This window comes from Macadamia integrifolia, unplaced genomic scaffold, assembly GCF_013358625.1.
Source record: "Macadamia integrifolia cultivar HAES 741 unplaced genomic scaffold, SCU_Mint_v3 scaffold_15A, whole genome shotgun sequence".
Taxonomy (NCBI): Eukaryota; Viridiplantae; Streptophyta; class Magnoliopsida; order Proteales; family Proteaceae; genus Macadamia; species Macadamia integrifolia.
In genome coordinates, this window is record NW_024870627.1 from 222756 (window position 1) to 236508 (window position 13753).

General features: G+C 38.5%; 3 protein-coding genes across 7 annotated transcripts in view; 2 read left to right on the plus strand and 1 right to left on the minus strand.

Annotated features, from left to right (window-relative positions):
- Positions 1–796, minus strand: part of LOC122070965 (MAP3K epsilon protein kinase 1-like) — a 61105-nt gene extending 60309 nt beyond the window's left edge. For 2 of the 3 annotated variants that reach the window (XM_042635222.1, XM_042635219.1), the window contains exons 1-2: positions 438–795; positions 189–323 (exon numbers count right to left, since the gene is read on the minus strand). In XM_042635222.1, coding sequence (XP_042491156.1) covers positions 189–323; positions 438–497 — 195 coding nt within the window. In that variant the 5' untranslated portion in view covers positions 498–795. Of the gene's footprint in view, positions 1–188; positions 324–437 lie in introns of all 3 variants that reach the window. The other variant, XM_042635220.1, reaches the window with a different exon arrangement.
- A 603-nt stretch (positions 797–1399) lies between these two features.
- Positions 1400–5482, plus strand: LOC122070952 (phosphatidylinositol-glycan biosynthesis class F protein). The gene is made up of 8 exons (XM_042635199.1): positions 1400–1693; positions 1790–1855; positions 1956–1998; positions 2239–2293; positions 2439–2487; positions 3042–3109; positions 3290–3398; positions 5173–5482. Exons 1-8 carry the CDS (start codon positions 1508–1510, stop codon positions 5287–5289), a joined length of 693 nt encoding a protein of 230 aa, XP_042491133.1. The 5' UTR covers positions 1400–1507; the 3' UTR covers positions 5290–5482.
- A 1669-nt stretch (positions 5483–7151) lies between these two features.
- LOC122070963 (mediator of RNA polymerase II transcription subunit 28-like) lies at positions 7152–9954 on the plus strand. 3 transcript variants are annotated; one of them, XM_042635217.1, is made up of 4 exons: positions 7152–7485; positions 7703–7841; positions 9101–9165; positions 9332–9954. In XM_042635217.1, exon 4 carries the CDS (start codon positions 9343–9345, stop codon positions 9763–9765), a length of 423 nt encoding a protein of 140 aa, XP_042491151.1. In that variant the 5' UTR covers positions 7152–7485; positions 7703–7841; positions 9101–9165; positions 9332–9342; the 3' UTR covers positions 9766–9954. The 3 variants fall into 3 exon arrangements, with proteins under 3 accessions (XP_042491151.1, XP_042491150.1, XP_042491152.1); XM_042635216.1 differs by lacking the exons at positions 7152–7485; positions 7703–7841 and adding an exon at positions 8082–8230; XM_042635218.1 differs by lacking the exons at positions 7152–7485; positions 7703–7841 and adding an exon at positions 8332–8835.
- Positions 9955–13753: the final 3799 nt, after the last annotated feature.

Consider the following 13753-nt stretch of genomic DNA (forward strand, 5'->3'; position numbering starts at 1 on the left):
GGGGGGAGGGGGGAGGGGGGACACTTATAACTGAAAAATGAATCCAAGTGTTCAAATAACAAATTATGGATTCAAACCATCCACAAGTAAAAGAAAGAAGAATAAGAAGGGTAAATGTTCAATCAACAACCAAAAAAAAGAACGAAACAAATAGACAAAAGCTCCATAATCTATAAGAAGCAGCATACCATTATAATGTTGAGACCCTCTTGAGCAATATTCTCCAGAGAAACTTGCTTAATTGCAACGAAGTCTCCATTCTCCAAGTCCAAGCCTTTATATACACGACCATACGCTCCCTTCCCGATCTCATCTCCAAGCATCTGCATCGAATTCTCAAAAAATAAGCCAATGCATGCACTCACATTCAGAAAAAAAGGAAACCCATGCGACACATCTCTCCAATGTATAAACAACGTTTCACAGTTCTCACTCACGTATTTGTTGTCGAGCGTCTTTGATTTATTGATATGCGAAGGGGGCACCACGCGAGACATCTCTGCAATGTATCAAGAACAGTAAAGAATTACACCATTACAAGCCACGAAACATTACAAAATTCGCATAGGGATCGCCGGAAAGTGATCGGGAATCCGGCGATATTCTACCGGAGGTTCGATATAAAGAACATTCCTCAACCGCCCAACATTCTCATTTCAAGTTGGTTTTCAAAACCCTTAAAATATTGCTCATAAAACAAAACAAGACTTGGCCCAAGGGTATTGATCGGTTCATCCAAGGAGGTTGGACCTGATCAGCTCAAAAAACGAATCGAGACTCAAGACTCAAGACTCAAGACCAAGTTGATCAAAAGAAGGCTTATTCGCCAAACCCAAGGGTTGCAGTCCATTGATGGCAAAGAGCACAAGGTAGGACTTGGATCCTCTCCAGTGCGTCAGCCTTCTAGCACGCATCAAACGGCTGACAGACCGCAAGTGCTGCACAGCCATCCGATGGGTGTGTGGTGGCTGGTTATGCATATTCATTAGTCAAGTGACCTAAGGGCCCTTAAATGATACCGATAAGTAATATATCTTTTTTTTTTTGTGAAACGATAAATAATAGATCAAAAATATATATCTTGAACATTGGAAAATGATCCACTCCAATTAATGGGTCATTCCATTATTTATCCAACGGTTGGGCAGATGAGCACCCATGTGTTGGGATGTGTGTCTAAGTCCTACCAGTCATTGAATCATTAATAGGACACTAATTGGGTGACATGTTAATCGAAGGAGATCTAAATCCTGAAAACCAGACCGAACCAACCGTTTGACACCTCTAAGGCCTAAGGGTGTGTTTGGTTCTACCATGCGTTTTTAACATGTTCCTATTTAGGCTAGCAACATCACTGGGCCCACCTAATATAACTAACAAGATTGTCTGTCCGACAGGAGATTGCTGAGGGCCAGCGACAAGAGGAGGGCCGAAACATATTCACACAAACACGCCTCTCTCCCTCTCTCTCTCTCTCTCTCTCTCTCTCCCTCTCTCTCTGTCGGTAATGTCTCCTGCAACGACTGGTAAAGCTGAAACAGCCCGAAATGGAGAGGTACTGGTGGCGTTTAAGAATGCCTTTCTGTTACACTTGGTCTGTGGATTAGGGTTAGCAGTGGCGTTTTGGTTTGCCCACATTGTCTATGCTGTCAATCTCATTTCTGATCCCGCTCAGACGCTATATCTGATCTGGGTATGAAGCTGCCATCACCTTATCAATCTCATCCTGTCTCGATCTTACTTGTTCAAAATTCTGATTTAGAACTACTTGACTTTGATATTTCTGCAGGTTATTGAGTGTCCACTTGTTATCATACTCTACAGTCTCCTTCGATGGAATCCCGAGCAATGCTCAGTGAGTTAAACTGATCCCTGTTCTTGGTTTCTTGTTTGATTCTTGTTTTTTGTTCCCAGCGTTTGATGAACTTAATTGGGTGTTAATAATGGTTTAACAGTTCCTCAAGGCGGTTGTGCGAGGTTTGCTGGGGCTTCCTGCTGGTGGGTCTGAATTGTCTCCTTGATTTTACTTTACAATTGGTCTAAATTTGATTTCCAAGAATTTGAGTTTCATTGTTCTGTTTGTTTGCATAGCATGTGTTTGACATATGTCCCATGACATGTTGTATTTTTTCTTGCCAAGCACACCCATCCCCCCCAAAAAAAAAGAGTTATATTATCTGCATCTTTCTTGATCTGTTTATTTAATAAGCGTATAATACATAAATTTCTGCTTCTTAGGGGCTCTTCTGAATACAATTGGAGCTATTGTTTTGGGTGCACCTGTTGGAAGTCAGTAAGTGACATTACTTGCACTCAAGCACAATCATCAGAGAGTTAGCTGGATTGCTGGTGCATGCAAATCACTAATTTTCTTAAATCCTGTTATTCTTTTTTTACTATATATATTAACGACTGTACATTTTCCACTTTGGATACAGGTACATGAAGAGTACCATTAATTGGTCCCTTTTAATGTCCTTGTTCACCGTGAGTATCAAATCCTTATAATTTTCTTGCCCAAAATCCTTGCAAGATTTATCCACTAATTGTTTCAAAGAACCTGAAGAGAGCCCTCAGAACTTGTGCTTAATGTCATGTGTTATGTTCAATTCATGTGGGTTAATCTTGGAAATTCTGAAAGTCATGTTCAAGATCTTGTTATATTACATTAACCAGATTTAAAAGGACATTCTAGCCTTACATGTTAGCTTTTACAAGCTCTTCTAATGTTCATGGTGCTGGCCTTTCTATCTTTAAACATTAGGGTCAAGCGAGTCACAGCAACTCCACTCAGTGAAATGACGCTGATGGGTGGTGATTGTCAACATGTATAGAACATAATGAATGCTACTTTCTCAATTTGAGCTCTTTCATGCTTCCTTCATTTCTTATCTGTACCACTGTACTTGTAAATATTTAGGGCTTATCTATTAGGAAATTTGCCAACTTGAGTTTCCGTTTTCCTTTTATGGTTAAATGCAATCCCTTTCCTTTGGAGGTTAGTGAAGTGAATTGTGAATCTTTTCATGTGTTCCTTGCAGTTTGTCCCTGCGGCTTCTGTTTTTGGTTCATCATGGAAGGATTGGCAACGGTTATTTGCGTACACCAAGTGAGTGTTTTCCGCCCTTAGCGTTTCTGGTGATCCATCTCAAGGTGCAAAGCAGTAAATGGCAATTAGTAGGGTCATATGCTAGAGTTCGTACTATTTTCCAGTTTCTTGTGCTTTTATATTCCCAGTAAGCAGATACTATTTATTACACATGGTGTTTATGATATGATTTATTGTCAGGCCAACTAGAGTTCTTGATTATATGATCTGTATACCCGCACATGGAGCTGCTATTGGAGCTTGGTTTGGGGCTTGGCCTATGCCTCTTGATTGGGAAAGACCATGGCAGGTAATATTATGTTCACATTAGTTTTATATTTGGGATATTTCTTTAAGTAGGTTTGTAATTCCTTATTTCTGCTCCTTGTTAACACTAGCAGCCACATTCACCTCCGTGGGTCATTAATCATGTTATCGTTATAAAGGAATAGAAAATATACTTTGAAAGTTTTGGAGATGACTTCTTCTCTATGATGGCATTGTACCCTCTAATTTGTGGTCAATAGTCCAACTTCCCAAAGCGTTCCCTTTGGTACCTTGATTACATTTCATGCTATAGGATAACTCCCTTTTAAGTTACCATTTTGCCTAATATTTTTGTGTTGCTTCTTTTATTTTAGTTTTTACCTTAAAATATTGTTCTCTTTTTGGCATTTGGCAATACACAGTCTGCCTTTTATTTCCCACCTATTTTTGTTGTTTCTTAGTTACAGCCATTACAGACTACCGAGCCAATATTTTGGTACACTTCTGCACAAGCAACACCAAGGCTTACCAAGTCAAAAGCATTGGTCTTACCATTATGTGCCACTGTATCTTTTGGGCTGCCAGCATGCCATAGTGCTCCCTTTCCCCCACCCCACACAACCCCCCCCCCCAAAAAAAAAAAATTAATAATAATAAAAAGAGAAAGAAAGGATTCAAATAGTATGCATCATTAAAAAGAAGAGAGTACAGAGCAGGAACCATGAGCACAAAGCAAAGTAATTGCACAACAGATTCACTTGGCTGCCTACTTGCTTCAGGACATAGGCTTAGGACGTTTGTCTATCCATTCCATTTTTACTTTTAAACTATTGTCAGAAGAATTTATTTTATAACAACAATCCTAGGTCGCACAAACATAAGTTGACATCATCTACCTGTAAAGGATTATATACGTTGATGCTTGCCTGAGATGCTGAGCAACTGACAATTTCATCTCATTACTTCAAGAAGTAAACTGAGAAAGTATCCTCCTGAGAGTCATCTACCAAGAAATGATCCGAATTTGAATATATTATGAGCAAGTTGATGCTGATGATGTATTGACATGCATGATGTTCAATTAAAAAGTTACACTAATTTCCAGCAAGTAAAATGCTAAGAAATTTGATGTAGTTCTGAGTACCCACTGCCTTTCTCATGAATAGTCTTAGATGTTATGTGTGAGAAAAAAATTCTGTACAAACAGGTTTTATGAAGTCTGAATCTAGGCACACCTATGGTATGGTCATTAGCTGACTTGACTTTCAAATCAAATCTCTAGATGAGTGAGTTTCTTTACCACCAAAAAAAAAAATATATATATATATATATCAACGTTAATTGATCTGGTCAATAGAAATCCAGAAAATACTATATAAGATGAATTGGCCAGGTCGAATATGAATCCATTACTTGATAAAGTAGTGTTCAGTATTCAAAGACAAAGGCCTGTTACTCAGGAACCTTTTTGTAACTGTTACAAATTTTAACTGCTAATGATAAAGAGTGCCCGTCTTGTCTGTCATTTTTAGCTCTAAGTTGCTATAATCATTCAAGTTGAAACTGAGGTTGACTATTCATGGCTCATATCAACTCAGCATGTTATGAATACTTGATCCTGGATTCAACCTGGTGATCCCCCACAACCCCCCCCTCCAAAGTATTGAGCTTTTCGTTGTCCCAACTAGCATTTTAGCAGAGGCTTATATTTCCTAGCCAGGTTGATAGATCACCCAGTTTTTTCAACGTTGATAAAGCTAATCTTTTGTTTGCTATTATTATTCCCAGCATTGAACACTGGTATTATAATTTTGCAGGAATGGCCAATCTGTGTCACCTATGGAGCAGTGGCTGGTTATTTGGTTGGAATGGTGGTGTCTCTGGGTTTCACATTAATTTATGGTGACAGACAGCAGCATGTCAAAGGAGACTAACTTATAGAATGTCTGAACATGCCTTTTTTTTTTTTCTAATCACCAGAGGCAAACTTATAGGATAAATCTCTTGACACATTTTTTTGCGTATTTTTTTAACTTTTTGGATGACAGTGTTCTATAGTAAACATTTTTATTGACAATGTAAGAGCTTAAGCAATGGGAAAATGATGCAAACCAAGATCGTTTCTTATGTTCTTTCCTAGTTACTTTAGAACAGTTGACAAGCCTGTAAAATATCAAGCGCTAAGAATGCTCTTGAGGGCGGCTCTTCATGGATGTTTAGTTCTAGTTGATGGACTTAGCTGGGAATTTTTGCAGGAAACCTCATGTCAAACAAGGTTCTATTTGTTGCTAGTTCATGAAGACGGGGAAAAGGTAAAGTTCTTGTGAAGACTGAGGACCAAGAATCTACGTGAGAAGCCAAGATGGCAGGGTTAGAAGTTCATTTTGAAGGAAAATTTATGCCTAAGAACATTGATTTGAACATAAATTCATGTTGTGGGAAGAGACTCACCGTAACGTATAGAGCATCAATGATTGAAAAGTTGAGAGGGGAGCTGTTTATTCATACATCGTCTTCTATAGAAAGACCCTGTTTTCATTCTTATGTATTCTATTCTTTGGCTCTTTGAATACCCTCCTTCCTTGTAGAATTTTGTTTCAATCCCATATCAGCTTATGGGGGCTGATCCCACATTGATTTCATATGGGAATTAATGTGGGTTGATCTGGTCTTGGGTCCCCTCACCTTGTGATAACTTTGTCTTTCACAATGAAACCAAGAATCAAACACAACTTTAGTCTCTTCTACTCTCATTTATTCTATTCTTGTGCTTTACTGCTTGTTTTTGGTTTGGCTCTACATTTCTAGAATATACAATATTCTTCAGATGGCAACTGTTTTATGGCATGTTTTTTCTTCTTACACTAACCATCATTCACTAATTAAAAAGAGAAGGGTGAGAGAACCTTGCGGGTCAATGGGAGGACATGCGAGAGCATATTCAACATAGTCTTTTTGCACCCTTCATAGCCTGCACCAGACTGACATGGTTCTTTTTTCCATAAGGGAAACTCCAATGGTTTTTAGTATATCTCATAATAGTCTAGGTGGGAGATTTTCAAAATGTCAAAGTGAAATCTATCCATTCGAGTGTCAATTCCATGCTTGCACCAGAAGGCCCGACTGATCAAGTTTGAAATTGGGCCGGCTTGACGGGTGCTCGATTAGGACCAACTAATTAATAACCTGGCTAATTCTAAGTTGTTTAAAGCCCACTTAGAACCAGTTTACTAAGTCCAAGTGTCCAACAGGTTTAAAGCATGTTTAGAGATAATTGTCTTATTAGCCCGTTTAAGGTCAGTCTAAGGCCCGATTATTGGTAGGCTGATTAAAGACCAAAACCTCATCAATCGTTTATAAAATGGAATCATGCCTAGCCTATGAGACCTGATTACTTTAACGGGGCTGATCACAGTGTGAGGTCCTGAAGTGGGAAGCCCAATTAGGCCCGATTGAAACTGACCCAATGGGATTATATATATTTCCCTAAATATATGATTTTTTGGAGTTATTGATTCAATAAACTTGTGATCTTGTTAAAGGGGTAAACTTCATTGATTTTATGGACTTAAATAAGGAAACAATGGTCAAAATTAAGGGCCCGTTTGATAACGTTTCAAGAAACGTATTTCTGTCGTTTTTGTGTCAAGAAAAGACAGAAACGGAACAAAAAGTGTTTGCAAAACTGTTCCATTATAAAAACAAAAATAGCAATTTATAACTATTTCTGGTTCGAGAAACTGAAACGACGAAACAAGTTCTACTCATTTCGTCGTTTCTTGAAACAACCAGCAAAGCAATAATTTAACCCAACCCTATCATTTCCTCTTTCCACATTAGACGGTGCCTCTCATCTTCTCTATTCTACAGCTACCATCTCCGATCGTACCAACTCTGCAAGTCTGCTACTCCCTCAGCAGCTACTCATCTCAACCTAGCCCTTGTGAAGATGATTGCAGCAACCCGTGAACCTCGGTGATGTCTTCTCACCTGCGTGGATTCGACCCATAGAGCTTCAAATTGTACAAGGTGTGAGTTGTAAAGCAAGAAGGTGGTTTGTCTACAAAAGACGCACCGTCGATCATTCTTCCACCTTCGACTACCCTCCCAAAAGCATAACATCAGACCAGGTAATTTTTCTCTTCACCTTCAGCCTTTGATTTCTTCTCTCTGATCCATTCGTTGCTCAAAGCCCTAATTTAGTCTTTTGAAAAAGAGCGATAGAGGTTGTCTTAATTCCTTCCTCTCTCTTACCATATTTATTGGCTATGCATGATGAAGTTTCCCCTTCCCTGCTAGAATCCCTAAATCGACAGTAGGCCTAAACTAATGTTCGACGTTTTTCAGGTGGGTCTGTGAAGCAAACTAATTCTATAATCTTTCATATGAGTTGGTTCTATGAAGCATAGTAATCGATCATTCAACCTCAAGCTATCTATTAGAAAGTTCGGCTTCTCCATCAACAAGATTTTCTCTCATTCGCAAGGTATGATCTGATGTTTTCCCCAATTTCTACAACCCTAGAAACTTGCTCTTCGAATTGGCTATGCTCTGAATCAACTCTGTGTTCTGATGCATCATCCAAATACAGTTAAAATAAGTAAGGTTTATCAAACACCATTCCTCCAATAAACATTTCTAGAAACAAGATTTACCAAACACCTTTAATCCCTTTTTGTTCTTAAAAAGGGGAATTTATGTTTATATAAAAAACGATAGAAACATTATCAATCGGTGCCTAAGGTCAAACGTGATCCATCCCTATAGATTCAAAAGCAGGTTTCAAATTCAAGATCCACCCGATCCTATTCAAATTAATAAAACGTGATTGTTCAAGACGCTCACCTCGATCATCTCCACAGCCGCTCTGTAACGGTAAGTTCTCCCCATCTCTCTCTCTCTCTCTCTCTCTCTCTGCCACTGCGATAACCAAGGGGTGGAATTCAGAGAAGTTGTGGATGGTGTGAATGAATCAAACAGTTAGGGCTCCCTTCAATTCGAGAGGTTTATAGATATCTCAATTAGGCTTTTATAGAAGGCCATGGCGTTAGATAAGAAAGTTGATGTCATGATTTATAAGGGAGAAAAGGTTTGATGGAGATCACTGATAGAAATTTTAAACATTTCGAGGGAGGAGTAAAGAGGGCTAAAGTTCGAGTTGCAGAGTCTAGTGGGAAAGTTTCAGGATTTCCTATTGACAGTATATGAAAACCTCCTTCCGGAGATAAACGCTAAACCCTAAGACTAAGTTTGGATAGCGTGGGGACTAGTAGTGTTCATCTCTTTATGGGTTTTTGGGTTGGTGGAAGCTCTGTACTTTGCTTAGGAGAGACTTTTCATGGTCTCTGTGAAGTATTCCTCTGCCATATATTAGTAAATCTTTGATTTGCGGTTGATGCAACTTGTGGAGACTGATCAGCTTGAAGTGATGTTTAGGTGTTACCGATTTGGGGTTGGGTTTGCTTGATATCAAATGCTAGGTGATCTATAGTCTGGTTCTCTCTTACAATCCCTGCCTTTTCAGATTCTTTTACCTCCATTCGGACTGATATGATTGTATCCATTTGTTTATTGAATGGAGTCCTTTTCTTCCTTTATGCAAGTTTAAGCTTCCAACTTGATTGATGTTTTATTATATATAGTAAAATTAAAGTTTTTTTGCTTTTGTAAACTGTGAATTCTTGAGGTTCAAAGAGTTCCCTCTTTCTTTCTAATCTGACCTTGTTTTTTGGATTCCATTTGCAGATCTTTCTGTGAGGAATCAACAGTTTCTACTACAGATTTGTCTATTTTCCTCCTCCATTTAGCAGGTAACCTCAATTTACTACTGCATCACGGATTTGATTTGAATGTTATATACTGCTGTGTCGGTTGCTGTAGGCTATTCCTTAACTTAACCACCACTGTTATACCAATACAAAAAATATAAATGTATAATTGACTTGGAAGCTAGTCTAAATACAATTAATTGGGTAGTAAACAAGAAAATGGCAGAGAGGCAGCCACTCGACCAACAGCATCAACTGGAGCAGCAGATACAGTCGCAGACGCCGAAAGAAGACATTATTGCCTGCATAACGGCATTAGAAGCTGCACTCCTTCCATGCTTGCCTGCAAGAGAACTGCAAGCAATAGACCGTTCCCCCCATCCTTCTCATCAGATTGATGTAGAGAGGCATGCTAGAGATTTTATGGAAGCTGCCAAAAAACTTCAACTGTATTTTATTGGTCTACAACATGAAGATCAACCAACCAAGGAAGAAATGCTCCGAAAGGAGATCGCGCTGATGGAAGAAGAGTTGAAAACCAAGACTGAGCTGATCAAGAAGCATGAAAGATTAATCCAGGGTTGGAGGAAGGAGTTGAAAGACCAGTTGGACAAACATATAACTGAGCTGGAGAAGGTGTAATTGTCTACCACATTTTGGATGTATTCTTGTTTTACTTTAAGATTTTGACTTCCTTGCCCTATGCTCACAATTTATTCTGCACCATTTGTTGGTGTAGGGGCGTAGCCCCGCTCGAATTTTTTTATTTGAGGGCAATTGTGTACTTTCTGAATTAGGGTTTTTTCACTATATATTTGTAGCGAGGGTTTCTTTCTCTGTAATTCAAGCAATACTGAGAGGTGTGAGGATGAACGTTGTAACCCTATTCTCCATTGATAGTGAAGCAAGATCTCATCACACCGGGGACGTAGGCAACCTTGCCGAACCTCGTAAAATCCGTGTGCATTGTTTGTTTTGTTTTTCCATTATCTTCTGCATCATTTTAGGGTTGTGTTTCTACACCATTATGAGTGGGATAAGGTAGCAAGTCAGATTCTGTATGCTTGGTCAAGTGCATACTTAATTACTAGGGATGATGAAGATCATATTATCAATTCTGTTATCTCATCTAATTTGGCATTGTGCAATTCCTGCTCTGGTCGATCAACAATTAGCCACTATTCTGTTGGGTTTTTCTCTTTCTTCCTTGCTGTACGTCTTCTCTCTCTGTTGAGATCGGAGACAGCTTCCCTCTCAATAAAAATCATCTGTTATCTATCTTCAGGTGAATTTATTGATAAATTTATTATAATATAATAAGGGAGAATACGTAGACTTACTACCATGAAATTTCTAGGGGTGTCAACCGGTTGGGCCGGTCCGGTTTCGGTCGGGCTTAATCGGGCTTGAAGACTTTCAAAGGCTACACCGTGTTTGCCCATTTAACTAATCGGGGTTAGTTATTGAGGGCATGGTACACTTTATATTCGGTCGGTCGGCCTCGGGCTACCTTAATTGGGCTTTAATCGGGCCTTAACCTGGCTACGGACATGTTTAATGTTAAACGAGCTTTAACCAGTTTTTAAACAGACCCTCTTTAAAATGTGCTCTTATATTCCGGCCCGCTCATACAAGCCCAAAAAAATGAAAATAAATCAATAAATGATACCAAATATTACCATTATTTAAAATGTGAACATGTCTTTACTTTTTAGTTTTTATTCTTTAATTTGGGGGGTAAAATAGGTATTCTACAATCATTAAAGGGTCGGGCCAAGTCGGTGCACAATAGGCCGGTCTCGGTCATGCATTATTCGGTCACCTCGGTCGGGCGCCCGATGGTCCAAGTAGCAAAATCGAGACCGACCATTTATAAACGGGCCGGGCTCAAGCCCAACGCGTTTAATAAACGGTCCAGGCCAAGCCGATCTATAAATGGTCGGTCCCGATCGGTTTAGTCAGGTCGGGCCACGAATTGACACCCCTAGAAATTTCCATGTTCGAAGACTCTGAAGTCATGAAAAGAGAAGATCAAAAGCTTGCATCCAAAAAATTCAAATGCGTCAAACACTTGGAAGCATGGTTTCAAGTATTGTTATCATATCGGTCATATTGTATTGAGGTCAATATCAATATCTGACTGATCTGGATCAATTAGCCGTATCATTTCAGAAGTAAAATGGTAAGACAATAATATATATATATATATATATATATTTTTTTTTGCTTTTTCAGCAATGACAAAAGTGACCGATATAGATCAGGTCGGATTGATATCGGTATTACCGATACGTAAATTCATGCTTGGAAGTCATGGTCCTTAGTTTCAATGTAATGTTACAACTTACAAGGTATAGATGGCAATGGGGCTGATCAATACCCTTATTGGTATGGGTTTAATATTAATGGGTTGGTGGCGAGTTTGGTCTGCCAAAAACCCAGATTTTGTAGTCTGATTCTGCTGCACGTACACTTGGCGTATCCCACTTGGGTTCAAATCTTCTATGGTGAGCAGTGAGAGGCAGTGAGGATTCAACGGTTGGGAGGGCCTTGGCATCCACCCTAACCATTGTATCCTCATTGTTGCTCACTACCTCCCCACAGAGGATTTTTGTGCGTCCCATCCACGATCATTTAGGCATAAAAGGAACATTCTTGAAAACAAAAAAGAAGTGTATGCAAAAAGAAATCAATCGCCCTAGCGCGCTAAGCAAAGTTGTAAAGTATGCATTTTCCAAGGTTCGATAGAAAGTATTTTAACAAAAAATGTCTGTATCAAAGTAGGGAAGGAGTGCAATTTACTCCACACTTAACCATACAATGTAAGGATAAGGCAATCCATGGATAACGGGTGGGATGCTGGGATAAACTCAGTACATGAATCAATAAATCTTCACTTCCAAAATGAGCTAGAAAAGATAGTGCACAACCGTCTTTATTCAACAAAGACTTTATTATAATATCATCCATTCATGCATCCTGCAAGTTCAAGCAACGGAGTCACACTCGATTCAATATAACCCCTTGTGAAGGGTGAATTTATTAGCAAATTATTTTTGGTAAAGGATGATGACCAATATTGAATTTGTCCTTTTATAATCTGGGTTTTAGGGCAGGGTATATAGTCTCCGTCAATATCAACATTGATCCGTTATATCAAGTTTGATCAGACTCTTTTACCCCAAATGTAAGGTTTTATTGGACTATTTTTGTCCTTTTCTATTCCAATACCACCAATACAATATCACTTAAAACATGGTGATAATCCCTAAATATGATCATTAAATAAAGAGTTTCATGCCCCAACAGGAATTTTCCCTTTTTTTTTTTGGCTGTTAGTTTTCTTTATTTTATTTATTTTTTTGGTAAATTTGGCTGTTAGTTCAAGAGCCACTAGCATGGTTTTAAGTATCAGTATTGAATCAACTATATCAATTATATCATATTGGCATCAGTTGAGATCGATCCTGATACCTAGCCGATCTAGGTTCGGGTATCGTGTTGGTGTCAGGGATAAAATTGTTAAAAAATTTTAATTTTATAAAAAATAAGGGTAATATTAACTAATCCAAATGGGTATAGCCGATCCTAAATCGGTATCATATCAATATTAGTCAAGACCAATACCAATTCTAATATCGAGAACTAAATCCTTGGCAACTAGGCCTAGCAAGACCCACTAATGGCTACAAAGACTTTTTTTTTTTTTTTTTGCCAACGATGGGTATCCAGGCCTTTGATCTAACTAGTCCCGTGGGCTCATAATGACCCCACAATAGCATCGATCAGGTCATACCCGGGTTAAATGAGAACCATTCAACTTTCACTGAAAACAATGAAGAGCACTAAACACCTCCGTGTGAGTGACCCAATATATGCCTAGTGGGAATCGAACTTAAAATGTCTAAATTTACGGTTCGTACTAAGTTCATTGCTCACCAACAAAAACACCCACAAAGCAACATTCCCATTTGAAAAGAAGAGACCCATTATTTTCTAGACATGAAAGCTCCTTACAACAATTTCATTAGAAAGTAATTTAAATCGGTTTTACAGAATAATATTCTGGCAACACACATTAATTATAGGACCCAATTGCACCGGCCATTAATGGAAAGAACCCAAACCTTACTTTAATTTGAATGCACCATTCAAAGAAAGACACTGAAAGGTTTCAAACACGACCGGATCCTCTCCATAAAGTATATTGTCCATAGAGTGCCCATAGAGGCTTGAAGGTACTGACACATGGAGGAAATAAATCCAATGATCCTAAAGAAAAAAAAAAAAGATTTTAATCCATTTAATCCATTCAGTCCTATTAAGATCATCATACATCTTCCACATGGCAAGTATAGGGCCTTACACCAAGGCCTTTATTGTTCAAGGAATTAGAATTGAATCGTCGATTCTAATAAAATTGAATTTGATTCGATCAATCTCAATTCCTACTTGATTTTTAGAGTTTAGATCTATTTTAGTTGATTCGGAGTGAATTCGAATCAATAGAGGTCAATCTTGTTGCATATTCCACTTACTGATATTATGGTTATTATTTTTCAATCTAGGGGCATACTTATGACCGTTCATGGCGTAAGGGTCATCTGTAATCTGTAACCATGGTTTAAAA